Source organism: Neoarius graeffei, chromosome 7 (genome assembly GCF_027579695.1).
Source record: "Neoarius graeffei isolate fNeoGra1 chromosome 7, fNeoGra1.pri, whole genome shotgun sequence".
In the NCBI taxonomy this organism is placed as follows: Eukaryota; Metazoa; Chordata; class Actinopteri; order Siluriformes; family Ariidae; genus Neoarius; species Neoarius graeffei.
In genome coordinates, this window is record NC_083575.1 from 27,811,642 (window position 1) to 27,827,593 (window position 15,952).

Consider the following 15,952-nt stretch of genomic DNA (forward strand, 5'->3'; position numbering starts at 1 on the left):
AGTGAGAGTTGCTGGAAATGGGCCTCTATACACCTATGGAGATATTGCACCAAAAACCAGACATTTGCAGCTAGAATAGTCATTTACCACATTAGCAATGTATAGAGTGGATTTCTGATTAGTTTAAAGTGATCTTCGTTGAAAAGAACAGTGCTTTTCTTTCAAAAATAAGGACATTTCAAAGTGACCCCAAACTTTTGAACGGTAGTGTAGGTGTCACAGAAAACTATAATTTTCCGACAAGTGTTCATGTTCCGGCGCATGACGAATGTCCAGAGTCTTGTAGAAAATTATTAGATTCGATTGTAATTAACGTTGCGCATTTTAAGGTTTGAATTTGACTCACCCTCATAAAGTGCATCATGAATGACGTGCTGACTGAATGCTGTCCTTTTCTCCGGACCAGACCCTGTGTTTATTCACGCCAACAGGGGCAAAGGAGGGGCTTCCCGGGCTCATCCCCTCCGGTCCCATTGCGTTCGGTACCACCATAGCTGCTCACGTTGCCAAGACACGCAAGACACTACTTGTAGAAGACATCATGGGGGTGAGTCACTGCACCACACTGACTGGAAATCTGTGCTCTTTTAATGTTCCTGTTGAAGATGATGAACGATGTGCTCGATCATCAGTCGCCTGTTATTTGTATAAATCTATAAAGATTGGTCTTTTTAAGGTCTGATTTTGGAAATGGGCTTTGGCGAAGGAATATAGGCAATACCTTATTACTTGCATCCTCCCAGGTTTTGTAGGATTTTTTTCTTAGATTTGATTTGTAGTCGCTGTGTGTATAAACACCCCAAAGGAGAACAGACTGAGGACTTGAGATCTGGTGCTGGAGCAGTGATGCTTTGTGGCTGGTGGTTCACAGGCCCTTGTGAAGATTGAACTTTTATCAAATTCTAGGTGTTCAAAAGCCGCTTGCCTCTGCCAGGAGGTTTGGACTTGGCTATCGGTAGCAGATATGCCTACTAGTACGGATTGGCCGTATTTTGTACGGAAAAGTTACGTAAATACGATGTTACGGCAAACAGTGTACGGAATTATTATAAAGTCTTAAAAAATTCCAGTGAGTTGTTTTTAAATGTCCAAGCGACTTTTTCAATCCATGCGCGATTCACGGCTAGGCTATTTATTTTTACGACAACCGCACATGCTGTGTGTGACACGCGCAGATTCCGCACATTTGTTCGCGCTATTTTCGATACGGTAGAATGGCCGTGCATTACACCCAGTCAAAAGGGCAATGGATACGCGCACTGCAAACTGTGTAGAACTGACATTAACATCACTCATGGTGGTCGCGATGACTGCACGCGGCATGTCAACTACAAAAAAACGTGGAGTATGCTGAAATGGCGAGTCAGGCGGAAAGTAAATCTGGGGGTATCCAGCAGTTTTTTACGAAATCTGTGGATGAAAAGACACGGAACGTGACACGTGCTGAAGCGGTGATGGTTGACCTGTGCTTGGAGTTGAACTTGCCGATTAGTGCCATGAAATGTGAGTTAAACTTATTCAGTTTCTTTTTCCATGTCTGATTTTTATTCACTGAAATATCAAACACTGGCTGGACTTCTTTAATTCAAAGTCTTTTCAGTGTTGCAAGTGCAAATGTACATGTAGTATGATCAAAAACAGAATTTTATGATTAGTGCTGTTGGGATTATGGCAAAAAATTGATTATTCCACTGTTTTAAATACAATTATAAATGTCATTTTATTCAGTGTCTCTTCTGAAGCATTATGCTGAAGTATTTATATATTGGGACATTAAGATAATGTCGGACTCTCTTTGGCATGAAATAAAAAATTTTTTTTTTAATTTTATTAGAATCCGTTAACAGGTAGAACATTTTGCCAGGCAATATAATATAATACTTTTGAGGAGTTACATTCAATACCAATGATTGGTAGTCAACCGTAATGTCTGCAAACAGGGAACACTATTGTATTTATAAAAATGTGATGTATTGTATGCTCTAGAAATTTGTTGAGTGGAAATTCAGTTGAGATGGCTGCTCGCGTTTTGTTTATTCAATTCACACAAAACATCTTTTTAATAATTTAAATGTTAAACATATTGGTATATACACCTCTTTATAATGGAAATGCGCATCAATTAATGTTACTGAAAGTCATTCCAAAATACTGAAAAATGTTTTCAAGAATACTGAAATTCAAAATTTGGGGTAGGCATCTCTGCGATAGAGCTTTCAGTAAGATCGTGAGCAAAAGCTGTGGTCAGAATTAAAGACAAAAGTCCACGTACAGAAACCTACAAATATAAAGGAGCTTAAAATGTTCTGCATGAAGGCGTGGAGCACAGAACAAGTCAGTAAATTCGTATTTCGTTGTTTATTTTGTGTGACTGTGCGCCATACACTGGACACAATTGACTGTGATGAGGACGTTCAAAATTGAGGTCACGTGTCCATGCATTATTTTATTAGGCTATTTTGAATTTCAGGATTTGCAGGTTTCAGTTACATTTACTTTCTCTGAAGAGAAGTCGTCCAGAGTTTAATGGCCAAGCTGACCAAGGCCTCCTTTGCTGTGGTTGCGGCTCACTGTAAGGAGGGGAAGTTCATAAAGTTATTGTAAGAATCAACATCACACATAAAGATCAGTCCTCAAATTATTGTCTCCAGTGAGCATGGCATCTCCTCAGAGCTCCCACATGTGTACCATTTTATTTTATAAAAAAAAAAAAAGAGAGAGAAAAACATTACCTTCATAGAGATGATTTCTATACTCAACAAAAATAAAAACTTTACACTCGTTTCAAAGTCAATAATTTGAACATTTTGGAAAATAGGTTTGAAATAACGATTGTATTCAATTATCTTGTCATTAAAGATGCTATAGCATACAGATCATGTTTGTCATGGAATCGGTTCCACCGGAAATGCGACGACAATGTCCATGATCAAAAACTGTGAGTCACAACTTAATGAAATCATGTCAATATCGGGTGTGTCCTCCATGGGCGTTCACAACTGCGATACAACGTCTCCTCATGGATTGGATGATGCGTCTGAACACAGCTTGGGGAATGCGCCGCCATATTTGTACCAACATGGCACCAAGCTCCTGCAAGTTCTGTGGAGGGTTCCTTACGGTCGGCTGTGGTGCCAGTTTGATGGAGACGTGTCTGGAGATTATGGATGGTCTGTCGACTGCATCCCATAACCCTCGCAACGTCAGTGACGGATGTTCCCGTATTCAGCATGCCAATGGCACGTTCACGCTGAATGTTTGACAGTCGTGGCATTGCAAATTAACGAATAATTAACCATAAAACCTTGTTTTTCTGAGATGACACTCTACTCTGCTACCGTGAGATCAATTGCACGTGTATCAATAGGTCACGTCACTTGTGTCACGTGGAAACGTGATTTTAGCGTGCAGTGCTCTCGCACGTGCTACGTAGGCCCAACCAGTAGAATGAATGTGTGACGTAATGCCCTTGACAATGCATTTAACCATAATCACAACAAGAACTCTTTCAAGAAAAGTTTCTAAACACTATTTGAAAAATAATGAGTGTCAAGTTTTTATTTTTGCCGAGTATATAATGAACTAATTAAATAATATTGGCTGGTATTGAGAGGTATATCAGATATGGAATATATTGAATATACTATGAAAAAAGCCATTATTATTATTATTATTATTATTATTATTATTATTATTATACATATACATTTGATGGAATAATTATAGATTTTACAAAAAGTTCAAAATTCTCTCAACATCTTCCATACTTAACGAAGCAAACCTGGCAGCCATGATTACAAATTGTCAGTCACTCGCTAACGTGGAAGTTTTACATGTAATGCATACTGTATTTTATGCCGTTTTCAATTCACTGCGACAGTTCACTACGGGCGCCGCCGGCAAACAAAGATATGCTTCTTCATATGCGCAGCAGAAAATATTCTCATTGAATATTCGCATCAGCTCTGACATGTGACATCATTGTCTCAACAACCGTGCAATATCGTAAACCATATCCAAAGCTCATTCTCCATTGGGTAGAGTGACATTATGCACGTCGGATAAGCGATATGCTAACAATATTGCATGCTGTCAAACCAAATGAATGAAACCCGCTAGAAGGGAATAGAATACATGTTTTCAGTCCATCGAGAAAGTGTCCTGTACAGTATGTATAATAAATTTAATTAATATTGGCTGGCATTGAGTGGTATACAGTGGTGCTTGAAAGTTTGTGAACCCTTTAGAATTTTCTATATTTCTGCATAAATATGACCGAAAACATCATCAGATTTTCACACAAGTCCTAAAAGTAGATAAAGAGAACCCAGTTAAACAAATGAGACAAAAATATTATACTTGGTCATTTATTTATTGAGGAAAATGATCCAATATTACACATCTGTGAGTGGCAAAAGTATGTGAACCTCTAGGATTAGCAGTTAATTTGAAGGTGAAATTAGAGTCAGGTGTTTTCAAACAATGGGATGACAATCAGGTGTGAGTGGGCACCCTGTTTTATTTAAAGAACAGGGATCTATCAAAGTCTGATCTTCACAACACATGTTTGTGGAAGTGTATCATGGCACGAACAAAGGAGATTTCTGAGGACCTCAGAAGAAGCATTGTTGATGCTCATCAGGCTGGAAAAGGTTACAAAACCATCTCTAAAGAGTTTGGACTTCACCAATCCACAGTCAGACAGATTGTGTACAAATGGAGGAAATTCAAGACCATTGTTACCCTCCCCAGGAGTGGTCGACCAACAAAGATCACTCCAAGAGCAAGGCGTGTAATAGTCGGTGAGGTCACAAAGGACCCCAGGGTAACTTCTAAGCAACTGAAGGCCTCTCTCACATTGGCTAATGCTAATGTTCATGAGTCCACCATCAGGAGAACACTAAGCAACAATGGTGTGCATGGCAGGGTTGCAAGGAGAAAGCCACTGCTCTCCAAAAAGAACATTGCTGCTTGTCTGCAGTTTGCTAAAGGTCACGTGGACAAGCCAGAAGGCTATTGGAAAAATGTTTTGTGGACGGATGAGACCAACATACAACTTTTTGGTTTAAATGAGAAGTGTTATGTTTGGAGAAAGGAAAACACTGCATTCCAGTATAAGAACCGTATCCAATCTGTGAAACATGGTGGTGGTAGTATCATGGTTTGGGCCTGTGCCTATGCATCTGGGCCAGGACGGCTTGCCATCATTGATGGAATAATGAATTCTGAATTATACCAGCAAATTCTAAAGGAAAATGTCAGGACGTCTGTCCATGAACTGAATCTCAAGAGAAGGTGGGTCATGCAGCAAGACAACGACCCGAAGCACACAAGTTGTTCTACCAAAGAATGGTTAAAGAAGAATAAAGTTAATGTTTTGGAATGGCCAATTCAAAGTCCTGACCTTAATGTTGTGGAAGGACCTGAAGCGAGCAGTTCATGTGAGGAAACCCACCAACATCCCAGAGTTGAAGCTGTTCTGTACGGAGGAACGGGCTAAAATTCCTCCAAGCCGGTGTGCAGGACTGATCAACAGTTACCGGAAACGTTTAGTTGCAGTTATTTGCTGCACAAGGGGGTCACACCAGATACTGAAAACAAAGGTTCACATACTTTTGCCACTCACAGATATGTAATTTTGGATCATTTTCCTCAATAAATAAATGACCAAGTGTAATATTTTTGTCTCATTTGTTTAACTGGGTTCTCTTTATCTACTTTTAGGACTTGTGTGAAAATCTGATGATGTTTTAGGTCATATTTATGCAGAAATAGAGAAAATTCTAAAGGGTTCACAAACTTTCAAGCACCACTGTATCAGATATATTCCTTTGTATCAGATATTCCTCGTCTTCGACTCGTTCAATATCATACTAGCTGAATGGAATATATCTGATGTACCATGAAAAAGCCAGCTGATATTATTGTTATACATACACATTCGATGGAACAATTATAGATTTTACAAAAAGTTAAGAACAGGGAGGTAACTTACCAATATTGAATGCTGATTCTGATCGAATGTAATTCAGTGTTCTGTCAATCCTGTGTACTGTACAAAGTCCTAACAATAAAAATGGTACAAGTCCAAAAACCCTGAACAGCAACCCAACTTCTATACAAGCTGTATACAGGCTGAGAGTTCAAGTTCAGAGTTACTTTTGGTCGTAGTTAATTGTTACATTGCAGTTGTTCAAAACAAAAGGGCTTTGCTGAGTGAAGTCCACAAGTGAAGTCCTCTTGTAAAAGCCTCCGTCATGTTTCCTCACCTCCAAGTAGAGCTTTATCGTTCTGCTCTTGCTCTCTTTTCCAGTTTTTCAATGTCTGTTGGTATGTTTTTCTCTTGTAAATATGCGTGAAGAATATCCAGTGAAGTTTTGGTAGCCTTTCGAGTGTTCAGCGCGTCCTTCTCGTTAAATCTGCCGCTTTTAATGAAGCAAACCTCGCGGACATTTTTGTGTACAAACTGTCACACGCTAGCGCGGAAGTTTTACGTCTCCGACGTGTCTCTTTCCCAGTTTTTTCGATGTCCGTTGGTATGTTTTTCTCTTGTAAATATGTGTGAAGAATATATAATGAAGTTTTGGTAGCCTTTCAGGTGTTCAGCGTGTCTTTAGTTTCAGTTTTCAGTTTATTTATTTCATGCTTAAACCGAGCACTGGATTAGCCTCGTCTTCTCTCTTTCTCAGCCGACAAAGAAATGATTGCGCGCATGCACAGCAGAAAAGTTTTGTCATTGGATCTTCGCACGAGTTCTGACGTGTGATGTGTTGTCTTGACAACAATATTGCACGCTCATTCTCCATTGGGGAGAGTGGTGTGATACATGGAGTATAAGCGATATGATAACAGTATTGCATGCTATCAGTAAACTCGCTAGAAGGGAATAGAATGCATGTTTTTATTCCATGGAGAAAGTGGCCTGTATGTATAATAATTGTCAATATTAAACCGATAGGTATGTTATGATGGTCTTTGAATGGTGAATATTTTGAGAGGCTGTCCACACGGCAACGGATTCAGGTGAATCTGATAAAATTGTTTATTGTTTCGGCCTGGCGTCCACACGGCACTGGCGTTTTGGGTGCCCCACAACGATATTTTTTGAGAACGGGTTCCAGAGTGGAAAAATCTGGCAACGGCGCCGTTGCGAAGTCGTCTGGATGAGTAGAACGGATTTGTTTACGATGACGTCACAACCACATGACTAGAACAAGCAGCACTCTCGCTGTTTTGTATGAACCACTGCATTGCATTCACTTTTGTATACAGCTTTTCTTTTAAATAAACAAGTAACTGAACCATTTCTTGAATTTCTTTTTTTTTTTTATTGGATAAGACTGCTTTTCAAAATGTTCACACACAATCAGAAAATTAAGTTATATAAAACTATGCACACGAATAAAACTAATTTTTACACACAGAAGGCACGATTTCCTCGCGTAGTCGCAGCCATCTTCTTCTTGTTGTTGTGTGCTTGTTCCTGTGAGTGCTTCACGCCGGGTAGAAGAAGGGGTTTATGCGCATGCGTCCTACTTCTTCTATTGTTCTGGTGTCTCCGATGGGACCGTCTTACAGCGCACGTAGAGGTGTGGCATGTGTATTGCATCGTTTTCAGCAAGCGTTGCGTTGCCATATGTACCTGATATTTTACTGATCCGTTGCCCATGTGGACGCGTTATTTATTTTTTTTAATAAAATCTCGTTGCCGTTGTCGTGTGGATGTAGCCTGAGTCTGTTTCTAGCCCAGGGTTAAAAACAGTGGTCAGGCAGTAGTGCTGGACTTTAATTACTGTTCAGTACTCGGGTCATTATTGGGCAAGAAAACTGAAGTGTCTGGTAAGAACCTTGCAAAACTGAGACACTTTTTCCCCTGACATGTCACACAGATCTGTCCGAGTAGTATGGTAGTCTGTAAGTACGTCTGAGGTTGAGGTTTGAATGAGCAATTGTTGTATTAACTGCTCGTTATGCATGCTCAACTCGTCTCTGATTACAGGTAATTAAGCAATGACGCAAATCAGTTCTGGTAGAGCAGGGACAATACAGAGCTGCACAATGGAGGGGAACCTCTGAACTGGAATGCAGAAATACTGGTTAAGGAGAAATACACTTGCATTGTTGACGTGGGGTGTGTGTGTGTGTGTGTGTGTGTGTGTATGCGCACAGGATGAGCGGTTCCCCCATGGCACAGGGCAGGACTCAGGGATCCATGTTCACTCTGTTCTGTGTCTCCCCATCCTCACGGCTATCGGAGACCTGATCGCTGTGCTGGAGCTACACCGCCACCTGGGCCGAGAGCCTTTCAACCTCAGCCACCAGGAGGTGTGCACACTTTACAAAACCCACCATCCCTGTTTACAGACTGACGAATTGTAGCGATTAAAGTAGGCTGAACTAATAAGAGCATGTCAAGAGTCCTATTACTACATCAAGGCTTTAAGCATGTGATGTCATTGGGTGGGGTGTGGGGTGCCAGAAGTAAGGAGAATGACATAACCCTGCATTAGTTTAATCTTTAATGCTATAAATCTGTCAGAAATAAGTGATCCTAGTCCCAGTGAAATAATACACATCACATATGTACATTAAAAAAAAAACCCTTTCAATCATTTTCACATTGTCTGCCTTCGTAAAGCAGTCGGAAAAGTGGAACAGCATGTACTCCAAGTACTCTTAGATAGAGAGAAGGAGCTAAAATCCGATAACCGCACAGCTCTGACAGCATTTCAAATGCTAGGTTTATATTAATGCGCTTGTTCTAACAAGTCGTGGTTTCTATAGGAACCGCTCATTTATAGAGACTTGTATGACAGATGTTCCACTTAATTTAAGGCTAATAACAGATATGGAGACGGTTTCTCTAAGGAGATGTTTAACGTTTTATGGAAGATGTCTCCAGGAGAGTTTTCTGTACCGAGGACTTCTGGTTTGTCGATAAGCTGAAAAAGGAAAAACAGGAGAGGCTGGTGCAGGAACAACTGTTTATAACTTCAAGGGGAACTGAAGGCAATTTATTTTTATTATTATTATCGAAATTCAATTTATCTCATTTTATTAAATATCGGAACGCATTTTTGATCGCTATTTTGTCGCTGCTATAGCAAGCAATGAGTGTTTGAAATGCGCTCTGTAATATATCAGTCCGTATGTCAAAGCGATGGCCGTAAACGAGATTCGTCGAGACCTGTGCGAGACATCGTAGGACGGAAGTAAAACGTACAGCGGAAATCAAAGTGACCGACATCTGCCAACGTCGTCAAAAGACGCACGCGCCCTCTTTCGAATGCTGACGTAATCAAGCCGGAAGTTTTGTGCGTTTTGATAGCAATTAGGAAAGTTTGAAAAAAAGTAGGCAGGAATCGTCATTTAAACTCGTTTTTGTGCAAGATTTCGTTTGGAAAACAGTTTTCAAAATGGCGGCACTGACACTTAACGTTTCGAAGTCTCGCACAAGTCTGGTGAAGATCGCGCGGATAAGCGACGCCTGCCGTGGATCAAACGAACTAAATTCAACACGGCTAAAAACCGAACAGGCCGATAAGTATCATATTTAAGTTGCCAATACGAGTCACGATACAAGGTTACAAAAACCGAAAACGTAATTGAATAACACGTTAATAAAGAAATAAAGCAAGTTTAAAAATGGCTTCAGTTCTCCTTTAAGTGACAACAGGAACTAATGCGTCGTGGACATTATGTGTGACTGTAATGAGAACGGTTAAAAAAATCATGATGTGGTGTTAAGACATTAAAATTGTAATTGTTGCCAAATCACTGAAGTATAAAAGGAATAAAACATTTTGGGACATGATGATGTAGTAAAATAACACTAACCTGGTTTGGATTATTTTCCTATAACAGCACTCCCTGTTGTGGTCCAGAGTAAAATAATACAGACATTGAACCACTAGTAAGAAATGTTGACAGTGAGGACGTTTTTAGAGTGTCGGAAGATAAATGAACACGCATAAGGATTTATCTTTATTTTCAGGTTAGTTCTTGCTTTTACCAAAGTAAATGTTTCTGGGTTTTTTCCTGTCTTTTGTGCTTTTTTTTTTTTTTTTTTTTTTAGGTTGCCACTGCAAATTTGGCATGGGCTTCTGTAGCTATTCACCAAGTGCAGGTGAGTCGAAACACTCGTCCTTTTGTATGAGCCGTGCCATGTTTTTCTGTTTCCACAAACATTTAAAGGCAAAGCCCCTTGGTACATGGACTGAACAGCCTCAGAGGTCCAATGTACGAAACCTGGCCATTGATTCAACACACGCACACCTCGGGGGAGACAATTATGAAGTTGCAACCTGTTAAAACCTCTCCTACACACTCTGGGAGATGGTGGCTCAGGGTCTGCTTTGGGTTTTGTTTTGTTTTTTTTTGAAGATTATGCAACTAGAAGAGCTTAAAGGCATTATTAGTCATGTATTCATATGGTATATAGTTTTTAGACTGAGCAGTATAGGTGCCTGTCTGTGGAAGACTTGTTTGGATCGGATTGGCCAGGAAAAAAAAATAAAATAAAAACAATGTTCACCAAAACTCCTATGCTTTAATGAACTGCCTGATGTCTTCCTGCTTTACTGTTCATTCCAGGTCTGCAGAGGTTTAGCAAAGCAGACAGAGCTCAACGACTTCCTCCTAGATGTGTCAAAGTAAGTGACTACATGGGAGGATGCATAACCGTAGAGAATGCTTCTCATCTGTAATAAAATGCATTGAGTGGTATACAGTGGTGCTTGAAAGTTTGTGAACCCTTTAGAATTGTCTCTATTTCTGCATAAATATGACCTAAAACATCATCGGATTTTCACACAAGTCCTAAAAGTAGATAAAGAGAACCCAGTTAAACAAATGAGACAAAAATATTATACTTGGTCATTTATTTATTGAGGAAAATGATCCAATATTACACATCTGTGAGTGGCAAAAGTATGTGAACCTTTAGGATTAACAGTTAATTTGAAGGTGAAATTAGAGTCAGGTGTTTTCAATCAACAGGATGACAATCAGGTGTGAGTGGGCGCCCTGTTTTATTTAAAGAACAGGGATCTATCAAAGTCTGATCTTCACAACACATGTTTGTGGAAGTGTATCATGGCACGAACAAAGGAGATTTCTGAGGACCTCAGAAAAAGCGTTGTTGATGCTCATCAGGCTGGAAAAGGTTACAAAACCATCTCTAAAGAGTTTGGACTCCACCAATCCACAGTCAGACAGATTGTGTACAAATGGAGGAAATTCAAGACCATCGCTACCCTCCCCAGGAGTGGTCGACCAACAAAGATCACTCCAAGAGCAAGGCGTGTAATAGCCAACGAGGTCACAAAGGACCCCAGAGTAACTTCTAAGCAACTGAAGGCCTCTCTCACATTGGCTAATGTTAATGTTCATGAGTCCACCATCAGGAGAAGACTGAACAACAATGGTGTGCATGGCAGGGTTGCAAGGAGAAAGCCACTGCTCTCCAAAAAGAACATTGCTGCTCGTCTGCAGTTTGCTAAAGATCACATGGACAAGCCAGAAGGCTATTGGAAAAATGTTTTGTGGACGGATGAGACCAAAATAGAACTTTTTGGTTTAAATGAGAAGCGTTATGTTTGGAGAAAGGAAAACACTGCATTCCAGCATAAGAACCTTATCCCATCTGTGAAACATGGTGGTGGTAGTATCATGGTTTGGGCCTGTTTTGCTGCATCTGGGCCAGGACGGCTTGCCGTCATTGATGGAACAATGAATTCTGAATTATACCAGCGAATTCTAAAGGAAAATGTCAGGACATCTGTCCATGAACTGAATCTCAAGAGAAGGTGGGTCATGCAGCAAGACAACGACCCTAAGCGCACAAGTTGTTCTACCAAAGAATGGTTCAAGAAGAATAAAGTTAATGTTTTGGAATGGCCAAGTCAAAGTCCCGACCTTAATCCAATGGAAATGTTGTGGAAGGACCTGAAGTGAGCAGTTCATGTGAGCAAACCCACCAACATCCCAGAGCTGAAGCTGTTCTGTACGGAGGAACGGGCTAAAATTCCTCCAAGCCGGTGTGCAGGACTGATCAACAGTTACCGGAAACGTTTAGCTGCAGTTATTGCTGCACAAGGGGGTCACACCAGATACTGAAAACAAAGGTTCACATACTTTTGCCACTCACAGATATGTAATTTTGGATCATTTTCCTCAATAAATAAATGACCAAGTATAATATTTTTGTCTCATTTGTTTAACTGGGTTCTGTTTATCTACTTTTAGGACTTGTGTGAAAATCTGATGATGTTTTAGGTCATATTTATGCAGAAATATAGAAAATTCTAAAGGGTTCACAAACTTTCAAGCACCACTGTATAGTAGACTTAAGAATGCAATATAAAATTGTTGGGCAATATTTTTGTATAACTTTCATGTAGGTTTCACCGAGACATCATTTTAAACCCTGATTTCATTTACATTAAATTGTAATACACATTAAATAAGATATATCCATATTATACTACTTTAATAGTTAAAAAAGTAAATAATTGTAAGATCAGGATGGGAAATGTGTAATCACTGTATCACTATCATCCAGGCTTGTAGTACTCGAGTCCAACTCATGCCCTAATTTTAAAGACTTGTGACTTGGACTTGAGCGCTGATGACTCGGACTCATGCATTAACTGCATTCGGACTCGTAAATTGGAGACGAGGATTCTGATTTTTTCTTTATTTTTTGTAACATGCCATAAGTTATTTATATCTACATTTAATTTTTGTACAAGTGTGTCACACTTGCGTGCCTTGGCGCGTGCATCAGATAGACTCTCGGGTGCACTCTGGACAGCGTGCGCTCCAAGCAGGGACTCACGCACACGAGCCGTAAACGACTCGCACCTGCACAGGATTAAGGTGCAATCAGCGCGCCTATATAAAAACTGTGAAAATGCACTTACTTTGCGAAGTATTGAGTTGCATTGCTGACACATTACTGAGGCTTATTTCCTTGTTTGGGTTCCTGATCCCTGATTTCCTGTTTCTCGTCTTTGATTCTGCCAAGTCTACGAGAGCCCATTTGTGCCTCGCTCGACCTATCGCCCGTTTCAGTGTTTTATGATTTTGCCTGCTGTTCTGGATTGTTTACCGTCTTCACTTGTATTAATAAACACACCTTCTGCACTTACATCTGTCTCTCGACCATCTCCGACAGAATACTTCACACTCCCTGACAAAGAGAAGCACATTCACCTGTTCATACGTCATGTTCAGGAACAAACTAATGTTAATGGCGTTAAAACAGCTGCCGTCGAATGGTGTAGTTGGAGTGTTGTTCTCAGACTCGACTCGGAAATTTTTTTTAATGACTTGGACTTGACTCGGACTTGAACACTGGGGACTTGAGACTGGACTCGGACTCGATGTTTAGTGACTCGACTACAACACTGCTGTCATCCACATCAGACTCTTGTTTTGTTGGTGGAATTTCCCGTATTTCTGTTAGGTCATTGAACGATTTAAAAACTTCCCCCGCTGTCATCTATATATGTGTAGCAGGACTTTTTTTTTTTAAATGACGTGATGGCGCAGGAGCATCACAGACCTTGACAGTCAGTATCTGATTACAAACTGAATTTGTTAACATTTACATCCATTTCATCTACAACCCCGATTCCAAAAAAGTTGGGACAAAGTACAAATTGTAAATAAAAACGGAATGCAATAATTTGCAAATCTCAAAAACTGATATTGTATTCACAATAGAACATAGACACCATATCAAATGTCGAAAGTGAGACATTTTGAAATTTCATGCCAAATATTGGCTCATTTGAAATTTCATGACAGCAACACATCTCAAAAAAGTTGGGACAGGGGCAATAAGAGGCTGGAAAAGTTAAAGGTACAAAAAAGGAACAGCTGGAGGACCAAATTGCAACTCATTAGGTCAATTGGCAATAGGTCATTAACATGACTGGGTATAAAAAGAGAATCTTGGAGTGGCAGCAGCTCTCAGAAGTAAAGATGGGAAGAGGATCACCAATCCCCCTAATTCTGCGCCGACAAATAGTGGAGCAATATCAGAAAGGAGTTCGACAGTGTAAAATTGCAAAGAGTTTGAACATATCATCATCTACAGTGCATAATATCATCAAAAGATTCAGAGAATCTGGAAGAATCTCTGTGCGTAAGGGTCAAGGCCGGAAAACCATACTGGGTGCCTGTGATCTTCGGGCCCTTAGACGGCACTGCATCACATACAGGCATGCTTCTGTATTGGAAATCACAAAATGGGCTCAGGAATATTTCCAGAGAACATTATCTGTGAACACAATTCACCGTGCTATCCGCCGTTGCCAGCTAAAACTCTATAGTTCAAAGAAGAAGCCGTATCTAAACATGATCCAGAAGCGCAGGCGTCTTCTCTGGGCCAAGGCTCATTTAAAATGGACTGTGGCAAAGTGGAAAACTGTTCTGTGGTCAGATGAATCAAAATGTGAATTTCTTTATGGAAATCAGGGACGCCATGTCATTCGAACTAAAGAGGAGAAGGACGACCCGAGTTGTTATCAGCGCTCAGTTCAGAAGCCTGCATCTCTGATGGTATGGGGTTGCATTAGTGCGTGTGGCATGGGCAGCTTACACATCTGGAAAGACACCATCAATGCTGAAAGGTATCTCCAGGTTCTAGAGCAACATATGCTCCCATCCAGACGACGTCTCTTTCAGGGAAGACCTTGCATTTTCCAACATGACAATGCCAAACCACATACTGCATCAATTACAGCATCATGGCTGCGTAGAAGAAGGGTCCGGGTACTGAACTGGCCAGCCTACAGTCCAGATCTTTCACCCATAGAAAACATTTGGCGCATCATAAAACGGAAGATACGACAAAAAAGACCTAAGACAGTTGAGCAACTAGAATCCTACATTAGACAAGAATGGGTTAACATTCCTATCCCTAAACTTGAGCAACTTGTCTCCTCAGTCCCCAGACGTTTACAGACTGTTGTAGAGAGAAAAGGGGATGTCTCACAGTGGGAAACATGGCCTTGTCCCAACTTTTTTGAGATGTTGTTGTTGTCATGAAATTTAAAATCGCCTAATTTTTCTCTTTAAATGATACATTTTCTCAGTTTAAACATTTGATATGTCATCTATGTTCTATTCTGAATAAAATATGGAATTTTGAAACTTCCACATCATTGCATTCCGTTTTTATTTACAATTTGTACTTTGTCCCAACTTTTTTGGAATCGGGGTTGTACTATGGTATGTAGCTATCCAAAAACCTGATCAAACCAAGACATTTATTTCCTCAGTGTGAGGAAATCACTAGGCATGGAACAATATATCGTGCAACGGTAAATCGCGATACAAAATTTTGACAATTTGACTCAATAAAATAAACAGTGAATCATGATCTCAAGCAACGGGGGGGGGGGGTTTCCTTTCCCCTTTTTGTCTGAGCTGTAATTGCGTTCTTTAGACACAGAGGGTGCAATAAAGAAAATTATTATTTATACAGGACACTTTTTTGATGGAATAAAAACATGCTCTATTCCCTTCTAGCAGGTTTCATTTGTTTGGTTTGACAGCATGCAATGTTTTTAGCATATTGCTTATCCTATGTGTATTACGTCACTCTACCCAATGGAAAATAAGCACTGAATATGGTTTGATATTGCATGATTGTCAAGACAACATGACGTCACACATCGGAGACATAAAACTTCCGCGCTAGCAAGCGACTGTGACAATTTGTAAACAAACATGGCCGCCAGGTTTGCATGAATGAATTAATGAATTAATTTATTTTTATTTCGAACATGTATAAAAAATGTATGTAACTATTTGTACATGCAAAAGAAAGAAAACGAGAAATTAAAAAAAATAAATAAAATAACATAAAGAGCTAAGACATTACAAAACACCGCACATTGTTCGAAAAAATGCTTGCTTCATTAAATACGGAAGATTTTGA

At 39.9% G+C, this 15,952-nt stretch overlaps 1 protein-coding gene across 2 annotated transcripts in view; it reads left to right on the top strand.

Annotated features, from left to right (window-relative positions):
- pde10a (phosphodiesterase 10A) overlaps positions 1–15,952 on the top strand; it is a 224,873-nt gene that overhangs the window by 159,592 nt on the left and 49,329 nt on the right. For both annotated transcript variants that reach the window (XM_060925457.1, XM_060925458.1), the window contains exons 6-9: positions 407–547; positions 8,170–8,325; positions 10,076–10,126; positions 10,594–10,652. In XM_060925457.1, coding sequence (XP_060781440.1) covers positions 407–547; positions 8,170–8,325; positions 10,076–10,126; positions 10,594–10,652 — 407 coding nt within the window. The remainder of the gene's footprint in view (positions 1–406; positions 548–8,169; positions 8,326–10,075; positions 10,127–10,593; positions 10,653–15,952) is intronic.